General features: G+C 48.2%; 1 protein-coding gene across 1 annotated transcript in view; it reads right to left on the minus strand.

The window, feature by feature from the left end:
- Positions 1-720: 720 nt before the first annotated feature.
- Positions 721-17,576, minus strand: part of gpat2 (glycerol-3-phosphate acyltransferase 2, mitochondrial) — a 23,463-nt gene continuing 6,607 nt past the window's right edge. Inside the window, exons 6-21 of the mRNA XM_035536450.1 lie at positions 15,799-15,898; positions 12,627-12,760; positions 10,963-11,062; positions 8,603-8,788; positions 7,329-7,427; positions 6,870-6,952; positions 5,709-5,827; positions 5,558-5,628; positions 5,081-5,345; positions 4,672-4,814; positions 3,529-3,606; positions 3,134-3,259; positions 2,689-2,809; positions 2,194-2,262; positions 1,330-1,385; positions 721-951 (exon numbers count right to left, since the gene is read on the minus strand). Coding sequence (XP_035392343.1) covers positions 835-951; positions 1,330-1,385; positions 2,194-2,262; positions 2,689-2,809; positions 3,134-3,259; positions 3,529-3,606; positions 4,672-4,814; positions 5,081-5,345; positions 5,558-5,628; positions 5,709-5,827; positions 6,870-6,952; positions 7,329-7,427; positions 8,603-8,788; positions 10,963-11,062; positions 12,627-12,760; positions 15,799-15,898 — 1,867 coding nt within the window. The 3' untranslated portion in view covers positions 721-834. The remainder of the gene's footprint in view (positions 952-1,329; positions 1,386-2,193; positions 2,263-2,688; positions 2,810-3,133; positions 3,260-3,528; positions 3,607-4,671; positions 4,815-5,080; positions 5,346-5,557; positions 5,629-5,708; positions 5,828-6,869; positions 6,953-7,328; positions 7,428-8,602; positions 8,789-10,962; positions 11,063-12,626; positions 12,761-15,798; positions 15,899-17,576) is intronic.

Below are 17,576 nucleotides of genomic sequence, written 5' to 3' on the forward strand. Positions count from 1 at the left end.
AATAACAGATATCTAGGTAAGCATCATCAGATAAGTTTGCTACTGCACATCCATCTTTAACTTTTCCCCTCCCCATCTCTGTCATACTGATGATGGGCCTGGAAGGGTGGGGTAGGGTGGGGCTTTGTGGGGTTGAGTGCTGCTCCTCAGGAAAGACCACTCAGCACCCAGCTGGTCTCCAGCAATCAGCCTGGGCTGTTCATGTCGCAGCCCCAGGGACTCATGCAGAAGGTCTTTTATCTCTGGCTCCGGGTGGGCGGTGCACCATTCAGGGCAGTGTTAAGTGATTGGAGGGATTCCAAGAGAGTGTTGCAGGCATCATCAACCTTGGGGTGTGTGTGTCTGTGTGTGTGTGTGTGTGTGTGAGAGAGTGAGAGCGAGCAGAGATACAGAGAGAATATGTAAGAAAGACATTCACACTGAATGATGGACAAAGAACATTTAAATATGTATGTAATGAACAGAACTATATTCAGTTCTCCAAACAAAAGCGATGGCGTCAATTTCTCAGAAACAAGCGAACATCTGTTTGATACAAAATTTCTGCCCATTTACACTCTTTGTGCATAAAAAACTCAACTACAAATACAGCAACATCCTACATAATCAAACATGGGCTCCAGAATAAATGAACTGAAAAGGGCTTTTGTTCTATCGGTTGCTCAAATCAAAAACTCAAAGCACAAATAAAAGTAATGAACTAATTTTTAAGTGCCAAGTTTGGTCTAACAAACCTCTTAAATTGCCTTGGTACCTTTGACTTTGACAGCATTGTAAATGAAGCCAAAACAGAATCAGGATTTGAGCACAGGCGGACACGCTGGCTTTTTGTTTTTAGCCGTAGAGGAACTGGGAGACGAACTGAAGGATTTTCCGTTTGTTCTCAGCCTGGAGAAACAGAGGGCTGATGTCCAGATACACAGCGTCTTTCTGCCGGTCCTCCATCAGCACCTGGTGCGACACACACGTGGCACTCACCTTAGGTTTGATTAGTACGCATCCTTTGCATTTGCTCATAACGATCTTAAGATCGGACTAGAGAACCCCCCAAAACAACCGAAATCTCACGGCTCCAAATCGGCAGCTCTCCTCAGACAGAGGGAGGCTGTGGTGCTCTATTTACAGTCAGTACAATGACTTTCAGCAGGTGAATGCACATGGACCAGAAGGTGCAGCTGGTTCTGGAAAAGAAAGTGGCTCTGATGTCTAGCAATAAAATAAAGCTAGGTCACGTCCCACTGAGGTGAAAGGAAGAATGTTCTTCACCCCTCAGGGTGAATGGTGCACTCCTACCCTGACAGCTGTGCAGCTCTGTGTGTGTGAACTCACCCCAAGGTCAATTAGGATTCGCACTGCCAGTCTCACCAGCTTAATCGAGGAGCTCTCTGCAAGACACACACAATTTACGGAAGAGTCACAATCACACGCATTGTTGGAGCTGTTAAATGTTTTTGTCCCAGTACTTAAATCACATTATTCTCTTGAACACTAAAACGGGATATTTTCAATTATTTCACTAAAGATGACTTATTCCATTTAATAACAGCAGAATGATCTGTGTGCCTGTACACTGGGCCAGGTCGTGGGCTGAGGTGCACCCTCACTGGCGAGTTGTCTAGTTTGCTGTTGTAGAGGGACTAGAAGACCTGATGTGGGATATTTCAACTAAAGCTACTCCACCTCAGAAAGTTAGCTGGGAGCTGCATAATAGCCAATCAGCAAAAGCCATATTTAGATGAGCTTTGGTTTTGCTTTTGGCAAGAGAATAAACGGAGACGGGAAGAGAGGAGGTGTGTGTGTGTGTGTGTGCGTGTGTGTGTCTCTGTGTGTGTGTGTGTGCGCGTGTGTGTGTGTGTGTGCGCGTCTGTGTGTGTGTACAGTGTGTGCGCGCGTCTGTACAGTGTGTGTGCGCGTGTGTGTGTGTACAGTGTGTGCGCGTGTGTGTGTGCGCGTCTGTGTGTGTGCGCGTCTGTGTGTGTGTGTGCGCGCGTCTGTGTGTGTGTGTGCGCGCGTCTGTGTGTGTGTGTGTGTGTGCGCGCGCTTGTCTGTGTACAGTGTGTGCGCGTGTGTGTGTGTGCGCGCGCTTGTCTGTGTACAGTGTGTGTGCGCGTCTGTGTGTGTGTGCGCGCTTGTCTGTGTACAGTGTGTGTGCGCGTGTGTGTGTGTGGGCGGGCGCAGCGACTCAGCTCTGACCGTGGTGCACTTTATCCAGCTGGGATCGGCTTCTCAGGTGCGCATGCAGTTGGATCACACACGCCGACTCTGGATAAACAGGACAAAATGGTGAGCAACACAAACACGTCTGCTGTGCTTCTCAACCCCAGGACCCCAGCTGACATGCGTCTACTGTTTCTCAGTCCCTCCGTGAGGGGAGGGCACACAATAGCGACTGGTCCTGAACGCAAGACAAACATCCACACACTGTGTGTGTGTGTGTGTGTGTGTGTGTGTGTGTGTACATTTTGAGGACAAGAATGTCCTGACTATGTAGAAAACAACAGGATTCTTATTATGGTGTAACATGTTTGATTCTTTTAAACTGAATGGGCAAAACCTTTTTTGGTTACTAAGGAATGCGTTGGCTTAGGTGCACATGGTATATATGAAGTTACACATATATAATACTTATGTAACCTATAGACCCTCACTTCCTGACACAGGACGTAGTGTGTGTGGGGGGGGGCTGACCTGTAAGAGGGGTGGGGAGCAGGTGTAGGCTCTGAATAGTCCAGCACAGCGCCCTCAACTGGACACTGAGCAAACTACAGAGGAAGAACAGCAGCTCTGGACACTGGGACGGCTGACTCAACTAGAGAGAGAGAGAGAGAGAGAGAGAGAGAGATTGACTTATATGTGTGTTAGAGAGAATATGTATTTAGCTCTTTATGGAGAAAAAGATGTCTTCAGGATGAGGAAACCAGTAAAATGGGGATGTTAGCAAGTCTCCATAATTATTATATTTTTTATTTTTAATAGTAATCTGTATTGAAATTTAGGCTTTAGTTTGTGAGTATACCATTATTTACTTATATTATTATACTAATCAATGTAAATACCCCACAAAATATAATGATACAAGAATGGGCAAGTATGATTATCCATTAGTGGTAGGGGTGTGTGTGTGTGCATATACCTTGTACGAGCGTGTATCCTGTTCCTCACATTCTGAATCACTGCTCTGGTTAGGGTCATCTGTCACAGTCCAGGATAACACTCCCTGCCTCTTCCAGAAATCACACACAGGAGTGGTTCTTGGTACCTACACACACACACACACACAATAATCTGGATGGAAGGTTAGCTTTATTACCAGTTCAGAGTCAAAGACCCTGCAGTGGGAGTGTGACATCACAGAGTGGTGCTGCCCCTCAAGAGACTGAGGACGCTGGAGGGTCTGGCTAAACTGGGTGAATACAGCTCACCTTATCTACTAGACAATATGAGGTTTAGGAATCTTGGAATGGACAGAGGAATAATCAGTGTGTGTGTGTGTGTGTGTGTGCGTGCGCACGTGCGTTTACATCTCACCTCCTCCATGATAAGGATGCCACAGCGAACCATACTGTCCACCACATCTAGAGCAAAGCTATGAGTAGTCTGGCAGGGCTGGGAGACGGGAGGGAGAGAGAGAGGGGAGGGAGGGAGGGAGGGAGAGAGAGGGGGAGAGGGAGGGAGGGAGAGAGAGAGAAGGGGGGGAGGGAGGGGAGAGGGAGGGAGAGTGAAGGATGGAGAGGGAGGGAGGGGGAGGGAGAGGGAGGGTGAGAGAGGGGGAGGGAGAGAGAGAGGGGAGGGAGGGAGGGAGAGAGGGGAGGGAGGGAGGGAGAGAGGGGAGGGAGGGAGAGAGGGGAGGGAGGGGGAGGGAGAGAGAGGGGGGGGGAGGGAGAGAGAGGGGAGGGAGGGAGGGAGGGAGGGAGGGAGGGAGAGAGAGAGGGGAGGGAGAGAGAGAGGGAGGGAGAGAGAGGGGGGGAGGGAGGGAGGGAGAGAGAGAGGGGGGGGGAGAGAGAGAGGGGAGGGGGGAGAGAGGGGGAGGGAGGGAGAGAGAGAGAGAGAGGGGAGGGAGGGAGGGAGAGAGGGGCGGGAGGGAGAGAGAGTGGAGGGTGGGAGGGAGAGGGAGAGAGAGGGGAGGGGGAGAGAGAGGGGAGGGGGGGAGGGAGAGAGAGAGGGGAGGGAGGGAGAGAGAGAGAGAGGGGAGGGGAGGGAGAGAGGGGAGGGAGGGAGAGAGGGGAGGGAGGGGGAGGGAGAGAGGGGAGGGAGGGGGAGGGAGAGAGGGGAGGGAGGGGGAGGGAGAGAGGGGAGGGAGGCGGAGGGGGAGGGAGGGGGAGGGGGAGGGAGGGGGAGGGAGGGGGAGGGGGAGGGAGGGGGAGGGAGAGAGGGGAGGGAGGGGGAGGGAGGGGGAGGGAGAGAGAGAGGGGAGGGGGGGAGGGAGAGAGGGGAGGGAGAGAGGGGAGGGAGGGAGCAAGAGATCAGATGTTGAAGTGGAGATAAATCCATCTGGCTGTATGTTTTGTGTTTTTGTTTGTGTGTGTTTATTCTTGTTGACATTTCACTGGTGATACATAATTACACACGCGATTCCTGCCAAGAGAGCACCCTTCAATAAAGAGGGACACACACACACATACACACACACACAGAAAAAGAGAATCCTGAATGTGTGTGTGTATTACTTACAGGTATATAGCCAACAGGGAGTAGGTGAATGAGTTGTAGGCTTTTCTCAGTCAGCTCCTCTTGACCCAAAGCGACATCAAACTCCATCTCCGAACTCCCTCCACAGCCGGCTACTTCACTTAGCATAGCAGTGACGGCACAGGCTACACACACACACACACACACCCAACAGTCTTTTATGGCTGTTTTCCACTCACCTCATGTCCTGCTGTAGCTACACATTGCAGTATATTCACTTAAACCCACCGCATAGTGAACATCAGGAACCAGAGTGAAGCATTGTATTACCTGCCAAATGTCTCTACAATCTCATCATTTGGCCTTTACAAAGTCAAATATATGCACACACACACACCAATCACCCACCCACACAAGCACCATGCACATGAACCCACACAAGCATGCACACCTCCAACAGCCTCGCGGATGAAGATATGCCTAAGCAGTTCACACTGCTGGCTCAGCTTGAGGAGGGAGTTGGGCTCGGGCCGCATTGCTATCACAGGGTCTCCTTTAGGGGGCGCTGCAGCCAGGAGCAGGCAGGGCTGCATCAGGAAAAGCGCGTGGTACACCACCCCGACCAGGGAGCCTCCGAATCCCACGTCACTGTTCCTGAACAGGACCTCCTCCACGAGCCAACACACGTCTCTACACAGCACAGACAGACGTACTCCCTGAGAAAGAGAGAGAAAGCTGGATAGACATCGAAAGGAGGCCGTTTGGTAAGGCTGTGTGGTATGGCGTTGGGTAAGGGTGTGTAGTATGGGGTAGGTGTATCGTGTGTGGCATGGGGATTGGTGTGTTAGGTATGGGGTTTGGTAGGGGTGTGTGGTGTGGAGAGTGGTGTGTTAGGTATGGGGTGTGTGGATTGGTGAGGATCACCCACACCGGGATGCTTGTGGAGAAGCAGACAGGACACAATGCTGGTGGACATCACAGCCATACTGTTGGTGACCGCTGAAAAGAAAACGGATACAATTCACACCAATACTGCACTTGTGTTGCTGTGTGTGTGGGTGATAAAGAGCAAGACTCACAGTGTATTAGGTGCAGAGTCAATGCAGTGGTCATTTCCTTCTCAGCTTGGGGCAGATCTGGCATCCAGTCTGGGGGCAGGAGCCAAGACACCTTCCGCTGCCCAAATATGGAGTCCACCCTGAGATGCAACAGAACCAGGCCCGAGTGGGACACCGAGAGGCGCGAGAGGGAACCATCCTGACGTGTGTTAATAATAATCTGTTCAGTTCTAACCCAGTAACGATGTACTGTGGGTTTCGTGCAGATAATGTTCATTTTTTAATTGGGGACAGGGGAGTCTGTTCACACACGCACACAGAATACAAACAACTGCACCTCACAAGCTTCCACTGAATAGCTGTCACCATTAAAGCCCAGAAGAACAGAAATAATGTAAAAATGGCAAACAGTGATTCATAGTAGTAAATCAAACACACACACAAATACAGACACATGCATTCACACAGTTTTTGATGCAGTCACAGGGCCAGAGATGAGTGAGGAAAAACCGCAGTGAGAGCTTGTGACCTTTTGCGATTCCTGCAGAACGCTGACTGGAACAGGCTGTGTGACGGACAGCTCCGCCTGTGACAGGAGACTGCACACTGACACAGCTTAGAGTATCTTTCTTTTTTTCTCCACAGGCCAAGGAAATGTGTAACACTCTGGCAGCCTGATGTGTGTGGAGGAAACTGAGTCAGTACGACTTTCACCAGGAGAGACAGATGGAGCTTTCGTGTGTGATTGTGTATGTGTGTGGGTGAGAGAGAGAGAGAGAGAGAGAGAGGGAGAAATGCATTAAAAATGTGTGGAGGTAGCGTGGCATGCAGGGGTGAATGCTGTAGGTGTGGATAGAGTGGCTGGTTTTGATGTAGTGCAGATCTGGGTCTGCGCTGAGATGAAAGGAGAGACTGGGGACGGAAAATAGAGGAGGAGGACATCAGACGCGAAAAGCCACAGAGAGCAGGAAACGAGAGGCAAAGAGGAGTCAAAGAGACAGACAGAGGCTCCGTCAGACAGACGGAGGGGCAGACAGACAAGGACAGAACATAACAGGAGCTTCAAAACAGGTGAGAGGAAGACTGCAGACATGCAAAAGGAGAAAGTAGAACAAGAAGGAGAACACGGAGGGAGAGAAGGAGGGATGGGAACAGGTTTGCTGGGTAGATGATGAGGAGAACCTGTTGAGCAGGACAGCAGGCAACAGGAGCTCCTGCAGGGGGCGCCCTCTATCCACACGACACTTCCCACTCTCACACATCTCCTACAGAGAAAGAGAGAGAGAGAGGGAGGAAGAGGGGGAGAGGGAGGGAGGAAGAGGGGGGGAGGAAGGGAGGAAGAGAGGGGAGAGGGAGGGAGGGAGGAAGAGGGGGGTGTGGAGGGAGGCAGGAAGAGGGGGACAGGGCGCGAGGACGAGGGGGGTAGAGAGGGAGGGAGGGAGGAAGAGGGGGAGAGGGAGGGAGGGAGGAAGAGGGGGAGAGGGAGGGAGGGAGAGAGAGAGAGAAAGAGGACAAAAGGTAGAAATGGGAGTTTTGGCAAATTTTTTTAACCTAGTGGTTTTCTGCAAACTTCATACCTGATGTCAAAAGTTGTTTGTTTGTGTGTGTGTGTGTGTGTGTGTGTGTGCGTGCGTGTCATACCTTCAGAGAGAAAGCCTGTGCAAAATGTATTCTCACACCTCCTCTGTGATCACCACTCAGAAAAGAAAGCAGAGAACACAGTACAGACAGTACACCAGCCTAGGAACGAGCACACACACACACACACACACACACACACACACACACAGTGAGACAGAGAGTGAGAGAGGGACAGAAAGCAGATGAGTCAGTCTCAATTCAGAGAAAACAATTCTAATCTTCACAAGGCTCTAATGGTGATCGGCCATTAGTGGAGAATTTACTGACTCTAATCATCATAATAACTGACATCAATTAGTGAGGGACATTAGCACAGTTTTAGATCAGATTCTCTCTCGCTCCTTTTTTTCTCTGAAAAACAGAAATACCAAGAATACTCATTTCTAAATGCGCATGGCTGCTGCTTGCTTACCCATCAGCTCTGAGGAGCGCAACAGCTCTCAGACAGCGAAACTGACAACTAGAAACCACTGTTTCTCTGCATTTTTCAGACAGATGATTATGTAGCTGCTAATCACGACACATACTAATATTCTACTACATTAAACAACAAGTAGCAAAACCAAAGATGAAAGGGGACTAATGAATGGGAAAGTTCCTGAGAAAATGTGTGTTTATTTTCGGGGACTAACAGCACTATTCCTGGCGGGCATCCATGTTCGCGGGGTCAGCTGTTCTCAGTTCAGTTCTGATTATTACAGGAATTAACATGCAGGTTAATGTTCAAATCTGCTGAACTTGTCCACCATGCCTTTTAAATATGGACATTGTGCAGCTAAGATCAATGTTCTTTTAATTGTTGTAATTAAAATGCTCTTGTAATAATTGTTGTTGGCCAAACAAGAGCAATCATTGATTTATTCGGTTGCCTGAATAACAGCAGCTCACAATGGGAGTTACTAAAGCGATGGAGTTCTGTGCGGTTCTGTACGTGTCCCGCTGTAAAGCTCCTTACTTCCTACACCAGATGGTACTCTCCAGCCATGTTATTAGAAACCCCTGCCGGTTCTCTTCACTTCCTGACCACTACAGCAGTACAAACTGTTACCCATCCGTAACCCACCAACACCTATTAATCACTGGGCCATTACTGACCACAGGCATCCAAGTGACCAGACCTTATTGGCCATTTTGAGAACAGCATTAACGCCAACGTGCTGACCAACACTCCCGCTCTAATGAAGAGGCTGGCGAGTGTACAGAGCCCAGGCTGGACTGAGATGGAGCAGTGTTACCCTCTGGAAACTTCACAGCTGCGGCGGGTGACGCAGTACCTGCCCCTGCGTGGTCTCGCAGGGTGGGCAGTCGTAGGAGATTCCCACTGGCACCAGGCTCACGTCGGGCACCAGGCCATCGATGACCGCCTGCCGGACGCGCGCCAGCCACTGGCCTCCGTGCCTGCTCTCTGAACATATGCCAAAGCTGAGACTCTCTCCTGCCAGGAGCAGTTCGCCAACCAGCTACACACACAGGAGGGGGGAGCGAGAGAGAGAGAGAGGGAGAGAGAGAGAGAGAGAGGGAGAGAGAGAGAGAGAGAGAGAGAGAGAGGAGCTTATGTGCGGTAAATAGGGGAAAGGGCGGCTGTCGGAAGAGGCTGATATGAGACGGCAGAGACTTTGACGGTTTTATGATGGTGTGGAGAGACTTATGGCAGGGTCGAGAAAATGAGAACTGAAAAGCAATAACTGTAAAATAAGTCCTATAGAAAACTGATTAAAAGTGGGTCTGGAGATATTTGTCAGTGAGGGTGTAAGAGGAAGCGTGAAAGTGAGAGAGGGGGGGAGAGAGAGAGAGAGAGAGAGAAACGTAGAAACAGTGGGACAAAGTTCTGATCATTTTTGTTCTAAATGTTTCAACTCAGATCCAACATGCAGGGGACGGAAACTCAATTCCTCCTGCGCTGAGTCACAGAAGGTCAACGTAATGAAGCGGGTTAGAGAGCGAGGGACGAACCGCAGCAGAGAGCCCCCACACAGTTCAGCGGTGCTTCACCAGCACAGCAGCCTCCCGGGCAGAGGAAAGAGGAGAATCAGGCGGAGAAACCCAGTGGCGTGAACTTCTCTCAAAACTCTTTTTCGGCATTATATAAGATAACAAAACAGCAGCAAAAACAACAGTAACCACAATAAGAAGGGGAAGAAAGTTCTGTTTCAATTTCCTTCTCTTTACACGTACATGTCAGTGTATAGGGTCATTCCAGAATCAGTCCAGGATTGACAACCTGAGATATATAGACACGGAACCAGAAAACAGTTAGACAAAGAAGTGAAACAAAACCACAGCTAACAGTCCAGGGGAGGGTAGAGACCGACAAAGGAATACATGGAGCCAAGGTCTATAAATACACAGGTAGATTATAGGGGAAACAAGACTCGGTTTATACACAGCAGAAGACAAGTTCACACCCCTTATTATACACAACCAAAACACCATCACACCCCTTCAACCTTCCTTGCTTTTCAAGCTTGTTTTGTCTGTATTTTGCCATACTAATAATTCCCCAAGCAACACACACGGATGCACAAACTCTCCCTGCTCAGTGAGCTCCATAAATCTCAGACACAGAGATCTTTCTGCATTGTCTGACACCGTTTCCAGGAAGGTCACCTGTCAGGGTAGAGCTGGAGCAGCCAAGGCTAGCCATGTCTACACAATTACAGATTGCTGAAAGCTTCTTTCCTGTCGGTACGCAATTACAGATCTCTGGAAGCTTCTTTCCTATCAGTAATACTATCTGACTACTAAACAGTATTGTAACACTTACTATTTTAATAGGGTCAACACAACAGTACAGGGAGGCGACCTGTAAACCCGTGCAAAACAAGGCTGTGTTCCTAAAGGGATTTATCATATTGCACAGCAGTTACACTGAATAATCAAATGCCACGACACCAGTTTCACAGGCCAGAGAGGACACTGTGCTTTGCTGGGGTTGACAAAAATGAATAAAGAAACAACGAAACAACTTTGCATATGAGAATTATGGACTTGGCCATTAGACACATGACATAAAACCCCTTTGTATTAACATTACACTGTACTGATGTTTTCATTATTAGTTAATATAATGAATTAAAAAGAACGAATCTCCTGCACCGCTGCTGGGCTGTGCTTGACCCTCCACCCATATCAGGCCTAAAGTGTACACTGACGACTGATCAACATGGACGCTTCTACGCTGTAACACAGGCTACGGTCTTTAACTGTCCAGCTATGCTTCTTTAGGGTTACTTAAGAACTAATGTGGCTAACGTGAGCAAGCGGCTGGTGATCGTATACTGGTGAGTCTGTTCATATTCTACAAGGCTGCTGTTTTGACTGGGTTCATAAACTATTATTTAAACATTTTATAAGTTTTAGCTAGTGCGGTCTAACCATGGGTCCTGCAGGCGTGTAAAAAGAAGAATGGTGCTCCCCAACCAAACATCCAGCAGAAAAGCTCCTCACTGCCTTGGAGCGCAGAAAGCCCCAATCAAAACAGAGAATCAGTGCACGTATGTGTGTGAGATTATTTCTTGTCTTTGTTGAAAAACAAATAATCCCTTACCCAGATGTTCAAGTTGGCCCGGCAGTGTTCAGACTGTTCGGAATGGGAGGAAAAAAACTGGCCAATGTGCTGCAGTTGGGGACTTACAGAGGTCATCGGGGTCGTGAATGTGGCATCCGCTTCTGCCTCCTGCTCCGTACCTACGTGACTGGGAAGGAAGATGATGCCTAGCCTCCGAAGAACGGCCCTGGAGGAGAAATGTTACAGCACAACCAAACGATCAACACACGGACACACACTATGAACGACATCATACCCTCTAGCCTGGTCTTACTGAGAAGCAGCACTTAATATTGAAAAAAGACTATTTAGTGAAACATAGTTTCACTATGCCTCTATATATGCTTATATGTGTCTGTGTTTGTACTGGTTTAATTATCTGTTTATTTCTTCTTGGCACTGAAGACATCAGCTCAGATTCATTAAGCTCCATTATAATGGTCAAAGTAGGTACGTACATACAGACATATATCTAAAGAAGAGTATAGCAAGTAACTGCAGTGTGCTGTAGTACACAGGTAGTAAAAACCTCAGTGAAGCACACAAAACACACAAGGTTTCTAGAGAAACAGGACATTCTGGACAGAGCTCCTTCAACAGCTGTACAAGTTGAAGTGCTTCTGAAGTTCCAGGAGTTAAAACCAAATGTCAGAATTAGTAGATAAAATAACATTCATTCCAGAGTGTAGATCAGTTATTTTTCTTTGAGTTTCCCAACTTTTGCTGCCACAGGAAATGACAAATTCTTGATGGCTTAATTCCATTGGTCTAAAGGTGTTTCACAGAAAATGATCAGCAATCCTTCTCTTGGTTTCGCCAATGTAAAGCTGATCAAATCTCTTGCAACAACTACTATAGACAACTCCTGCAGTTAAGCATGAGGAGGAACGGGTAGCATCGATCCTTTTTTGCTAGTGGCTGTGTTAATACGTTTATGTGTAGCACATCTAGAGTTGTCGCAGACTACAGTACCACAGTATTGTAGCTCACTCTTTTCAGGGATGGATCATCCTGAAACATACATATATATATATATATATATAAAATATTGTGTGTGTGTGTGTGTATATATATATATATATATATATATATATATATATATATATATATATATATATATATATATATATATATATATAAATAAGCCTCTTCCACGTGCACAGCTTTATTTAGAACCTCCTGCCTCTACGGTTTTGTGACTCTTGCACATTAATGATGCATGACCTATAATGTAAAGCCAGTCTAAATCACTAAATCAGCCCATTTATAACTGGCCCTGGATGGTCATAAATAAGGCATACATGCAGCACAGCACCACCACGACGAGACCAGCCGCCCCCAGGGCCAATCAGAATAAAGCAGATATTCATTACTTTTATGACCTCGCCCAGAGAAAAAGGCCACACAATCTGATGTACAACTGGGTTTTGTTTACAAACTACACTGCTCATATCTGCTAGACTCAGACTTAGACTGTGGGTGGGTCAGCGAGTCCCTTTCAGCCAATCAGAACAATCACTGTCTTATGCAGTGAGCCTCTGCGATTGGTTTTTACAGTGCGGGAAGGAATAGGAAGTGAAGGGGAGATCATTTAGTGATGTTACACAAACTTTACATGTACTGATTTATACAAGCTTAATGTTTACTGATTTACATCAACGTATACAAATGAACATTCACATTTGCTGATTTACATAAGCTGTATGTGATCCAGTGTCTACTCACTGTGCGTGGGTGTGCGCTAGCTTTACCTCATACACCTGGACCTGACCGTGGCTGGGTACACACTGTAAGGAACTGCCAGGTTGTGACAGAACAGCGTTAGGATGATGAGGGCCTGATCGAGAAGGCTCTGACGTATGTACACATACACTAGTGGGCATTTCTGCAACACACACACACACACACACACACACACACACACACACACACACACACTATTAATAGGCCTTAATTACCGAGTGCAGATAAGCTCTGAGAATGGACAAATGTGCACACATATCACTACATGAATAGATACGAACCTTTGTTTGAGAGGCATCCTCTAGATCACTTGCAGTATAATAAAGATGCAAACACACACACACTCTCCCACTACACTGAAAACTGCAGTCACAGGACTTCTACATGCTTCTCCATGTGTTCTGCCCAGCAGTGGACAATCATCCTACAATGCTAACACGACTGAGAGGGTTGGTGCCAGTCTCAAATTTGGAGCAGCTAGCCCTTCTCCAATCCAGGCCCTGATGGCCGTAAACAAGTAACCCCCTACGCCTGCGCATGCTGATCAGAGTCCAAGACAAATGTGGCTTAGTGCACAGAACAGCCCTAAGGTTAGACAGTGAGAAACTAACTGCATTTAGCTGCCATCAGTTCATTTCAACAACTGTTCTATCTACAACATGTTGCACACACAGTCCTAGAACCTGTCGGCCTGTGTTTAACTCTAAAGCAGTGCTTGGGACTGGCCATGTTCGTGGCTGAGGATCCAGACGAGGTGGAGGTATTGTGGCTGTCTGGAGAATGAGATTTAGTCACTCATATCTATGAAAGTGGACTACAGTTTTAGTCATTTTGTGCCATTTTCCTTTGGTTCACTCATCACAAAATGTTCCAGCAAAAAAGGCAGCTAGTATTCCTAGTAAAAAAAAAACCTGATAAAAACAAGGCTTTCTTATGACCTCAGAGTGTACAAATGACTTCACTTAGTTTACAAATGAAAACCTCTTGAACACAGACAGAGTTGATGCTTTTGTTAGCATTAATGTGTCCAAACATGTCCGTTTTTTAGGGTGTTTCTGGCATGGACTAGGATTATAGCATTGGTACGCTGCGTCACCACAAGGGCAGAATTAAGGAGGAATACGCAGCACCACAGACGCAGCACACACAGGCACAGGCAGCGCAGACCCCACAGACGCAGCACACACAGGCACAGTCAACGCAGACCCCACAGACGCAGCACACACAGGCACAGGCAGCGCAGACCCCACAGACGCAGCACACACAGGCACAGGCAGCGCAGACCCCACAGACGCAGCACACACAGGCACAGTCAACGCAGACCCCACAGACGCAGCACACACAGGCACAGGCAGCGCAGACCCCACAGACGCAGCACACACAGGCACAGTCAACGCAGACCCCACAGACGCAGCACACACAGGCACAGTCAACGCAGACCCCACAGACGCAGCACACACAGGCACAGGCAGCGCAGACCCCACAGACGCAGCACACACAGGCACAGTCAGCGCAGACCCCACAGACGCAGCACACACAGGCACAGGCAGCGCAGACCCCACAGACGCAGCACACACAGGCACAGGCAGCGCAGACCCCACAGACACAGCACACACAGGCACAGTCAACGCAGACCCCACAGACGCAGCACACACAGGCACAGTCAACGCAGACCCCACAGACGCAGCACACACAGGCACAGGCAGCGCAGACCCCACAGACGCAGCACACACAGGCACAGGCAGCGCAGACCCCACAGACGCAGCACACACAGGCACAGTCAACGCAGACCCCACAGACGCAGCACACACAGGCACAGTCAACGCAGACCCCACAGACGCAGCACACACAGGCACAGGCAGCGCAGACCCCACAGACGCAGCACACACAGGCACAGGCAGCGCAGACCCCACAGACGCAGCACACACAGGCACAGGCAGCGCAGACCCCACAGACGCAGCACACACAGGCACAGGCAGCGCAGACCCCACAGACGCAGCACACACAGGCACAGTCAACGCAGACCCCACAGACGCAGCACACACAGGCACAGTCAACGCAGACCCCACAGACGCAGCACACACAGGCACAGTCAACGCAGACCCCACAGACGCAGCACACACAGGCACAGGCAGCGCAGACCCCACAGACGCAGCACACACAGGCACAGGCAGCGCAGACCCCACAGACGCAGCACACACAGGCACAGTCAACGCAGACCCCACAGACGCAGCACACACAGGCACAGGCAGCGCAGACCCCACAGACGCAGCACACACAGGCACAGGCAGCGCAGACCCCACGGACGCAGAGGGCACTGAAGCAAACGAGCTGTTCCATTCACTATGCTGTCAGCAGCAAAGCGCCTACAACACAAGATCAGCCTGACAAGAGCATCAGAGGAAAGAACATTTTCCCCTTGAGTTTTTCAATCAAAATTCAGTTCGCTATACATGGAGAGATAAAGGGAAATGTGATGGAGAGCACAGAGAAGCTGCCAGCATAAAGACGAAAGATGTAGACGATCAGATGGACTTTCACACGGCCTTGAAGAACAGGGCTCATCTCGCATGCTGTACAGCCCTTACTGGTTTAACACCTCACTCTGAAAGAGCTCTGGCATTACATTCCTGGACTTTCAACACTGCCTTAACTGGGACAGCCTTGATCCGATCCAGAGGGCAGCAGGCAGTTTGACAGGTGCACTGCTCCAGAGCGGGTTGAACTACTGAAGAGAAGCTTTATTATCCACTTAGGAAAGTCAGCTGGTCACCTCCATACACCTACCCCTCCTACACCCACCCACCTCTATACATCTACCACCATACATCCACCCACACCCATACACCTGCCCCTCATACACCCACCCACCTCTATACATCTACCACCATACATCCACCCACACCCCTACCCCTCATACACCCACCCACCTCCTAACTCCACGTGCATACCATGTGTGTCCGAGCCAAGAACTGCATTTTGAGCGTGAGGTGCAAGTGACAACAAAGGGTGGTGAAGAGAGAGAAAAAGGCAGACAGAAGAAGAGAGAGCTAGGTGGAGACAAGAGGAGAGTGACAACGGACAAACGAATGCAGGAAGTGAGGGATGAAATAGCGGGAGCAGCGCAGTAAAGAGGCACGATGGGTGGGAGAGAAGAGAGGAGTGTGAGGACCTGCTCACCAACTGTTTGGCCCGGTGGAGACCAGACATCTGGTTCAGGTTGACCTGCAGGCTATAGAACATCACACTGAAGACCTTCAGCAGCAACCAGCTCACCAACCTGAGAGAGAGAGGGGTTAACAATTTATGAGAGGAGTAAATATACTAATAAACAAATTAATAAACAAATATTAACAAAATTAACAATAACAACAATAATTACCAATTTATCCTTTTATATATATATATATATATATATATATATATATATATATATATATATATATATATATATATATATACACACACACACACACACACACACACACACACACACACACACACAGAGCTCTGGAAAAAATAAGAACTCATTCTAATGTTTTCTTAAATCAGCATCTCCACATGTACAGCAGCCATTCCATTCAAGTGTTTGTTGAATTCCTTCACAGACACACATCATTCTACTTAATGAGATGCTGAACAGGTGATCACCTCAACAAAATCCTGTTCTAACAAGCAACAGTAAAAACCTGCTGCTGTCATCACTATTCTGTTATAGAACCAGCTGGACGGGAAAAGCAGTGCTAGGACCCAAAAAGTAAATGTAGTCAAAATACATCTGCAGGCCACGCCAAAAGAGTTGAGAAGAAAAGGTTCTTAATGAGGAAAAGAAGGGTTCACTCGTAGCTTTACTGGCAGAGGGATACAGTGTGCGTCAGGTTCCTTCCATCTTCAAAATTTCAAAAAATATGGCTCATAAGAAAAAGGTCAAGCAGCAAACACCTGGAACAACAACAGCTACAGACTGGCAGAGGTCGAAAATGACTCTCTACCCACCGTGATGATCGCCACCTCATTCACTTAACAACCGTAAGATGATGTCAAGTGACCTACAGAAAGAATGGCATGCAGCAGCTGGGGCGAATGCACAGCGAGGACGTTTGAAACAGGCTTCTGGAGGCAGGGCTGAAGTCCTGCAAAGCTAGAAAAAAGCCCTTCCTCAATGAGAAGCAAAGAAGAACCAGACTGAAGTTTGCAAAAGACCATAAGGACTGGACCATGGAGGACTGGAGCAAGGTCATCTTCTCTGATGAGTGCAATTTTCATCTTTGTCCAACTCCTGGTCATGTAATGGTTAGACGGAGACCTGGAGAAGCCTACAAGCCAGAGTGTCTCGCACCCACTGTGAAATTTGGTGCAGGATCAGTGATGATCTTGGGGTGTTTCAGCAAGGCTGGAAACGGGCAGATTTGTCTTTGTGACGGACACATGAATCAAGCCACTTACAAAGCTGTTCTGGAAGAAAACTCGCTTCCTTCTGTTCTGACAATGTTCCGCAACTCTGATGATTGTTTCTTTTCAACAGGACAATGTTCCATGTCACACAGCCAGGTCAATCAAAAGTGTAGATGAAGAACCACCAGATCAAGACCCTATCATGGCCAGCCCAATCTCCAGACCCGAACCCTATTGAAAACCCCTGGAATGTGATCAAGAGGAAGCTGGATGGTCACAAGCCATCAAACAAAGCCGAGCTCCTGGATTTCTGTGCCAGGAGCGGCGTAAAGTTACCCAACAGCAATGTGAAAGACTGGTGGAAAGCATGCCAAGACACATGAAAGCTGTGATTACAAATCAGGGTTATTCCAACAAATATTGATTTCCTGACTCATCCTAAGTTGAAATATTAGTACTGTACTGTGTTGTTTCTAAATGAATATGAGCTTGTTTTCTTTGCATTATTTGTGGTCTGAGATTTCTGTAACTGTTTTGTTATTTTGACCATTAGTCATTTTCAT

The sequence above is a fragment of the Electrophorus electricus genome, chromosome 18 (genome assembly GCF_013358815.1).
Source record: "Electrophorus electricus isolate fEleEle1 chromosome 18, fEleEle1.pri, whole genome shotgun sequence".
Classification (NCBI taxonomy): domain Eukaryota; kingdom Metazoa; phylum Chordata; class Actinopteri; order Gymnotiformes; family Gymnotidae; genus Electrophorus; species Electrophorus electricus.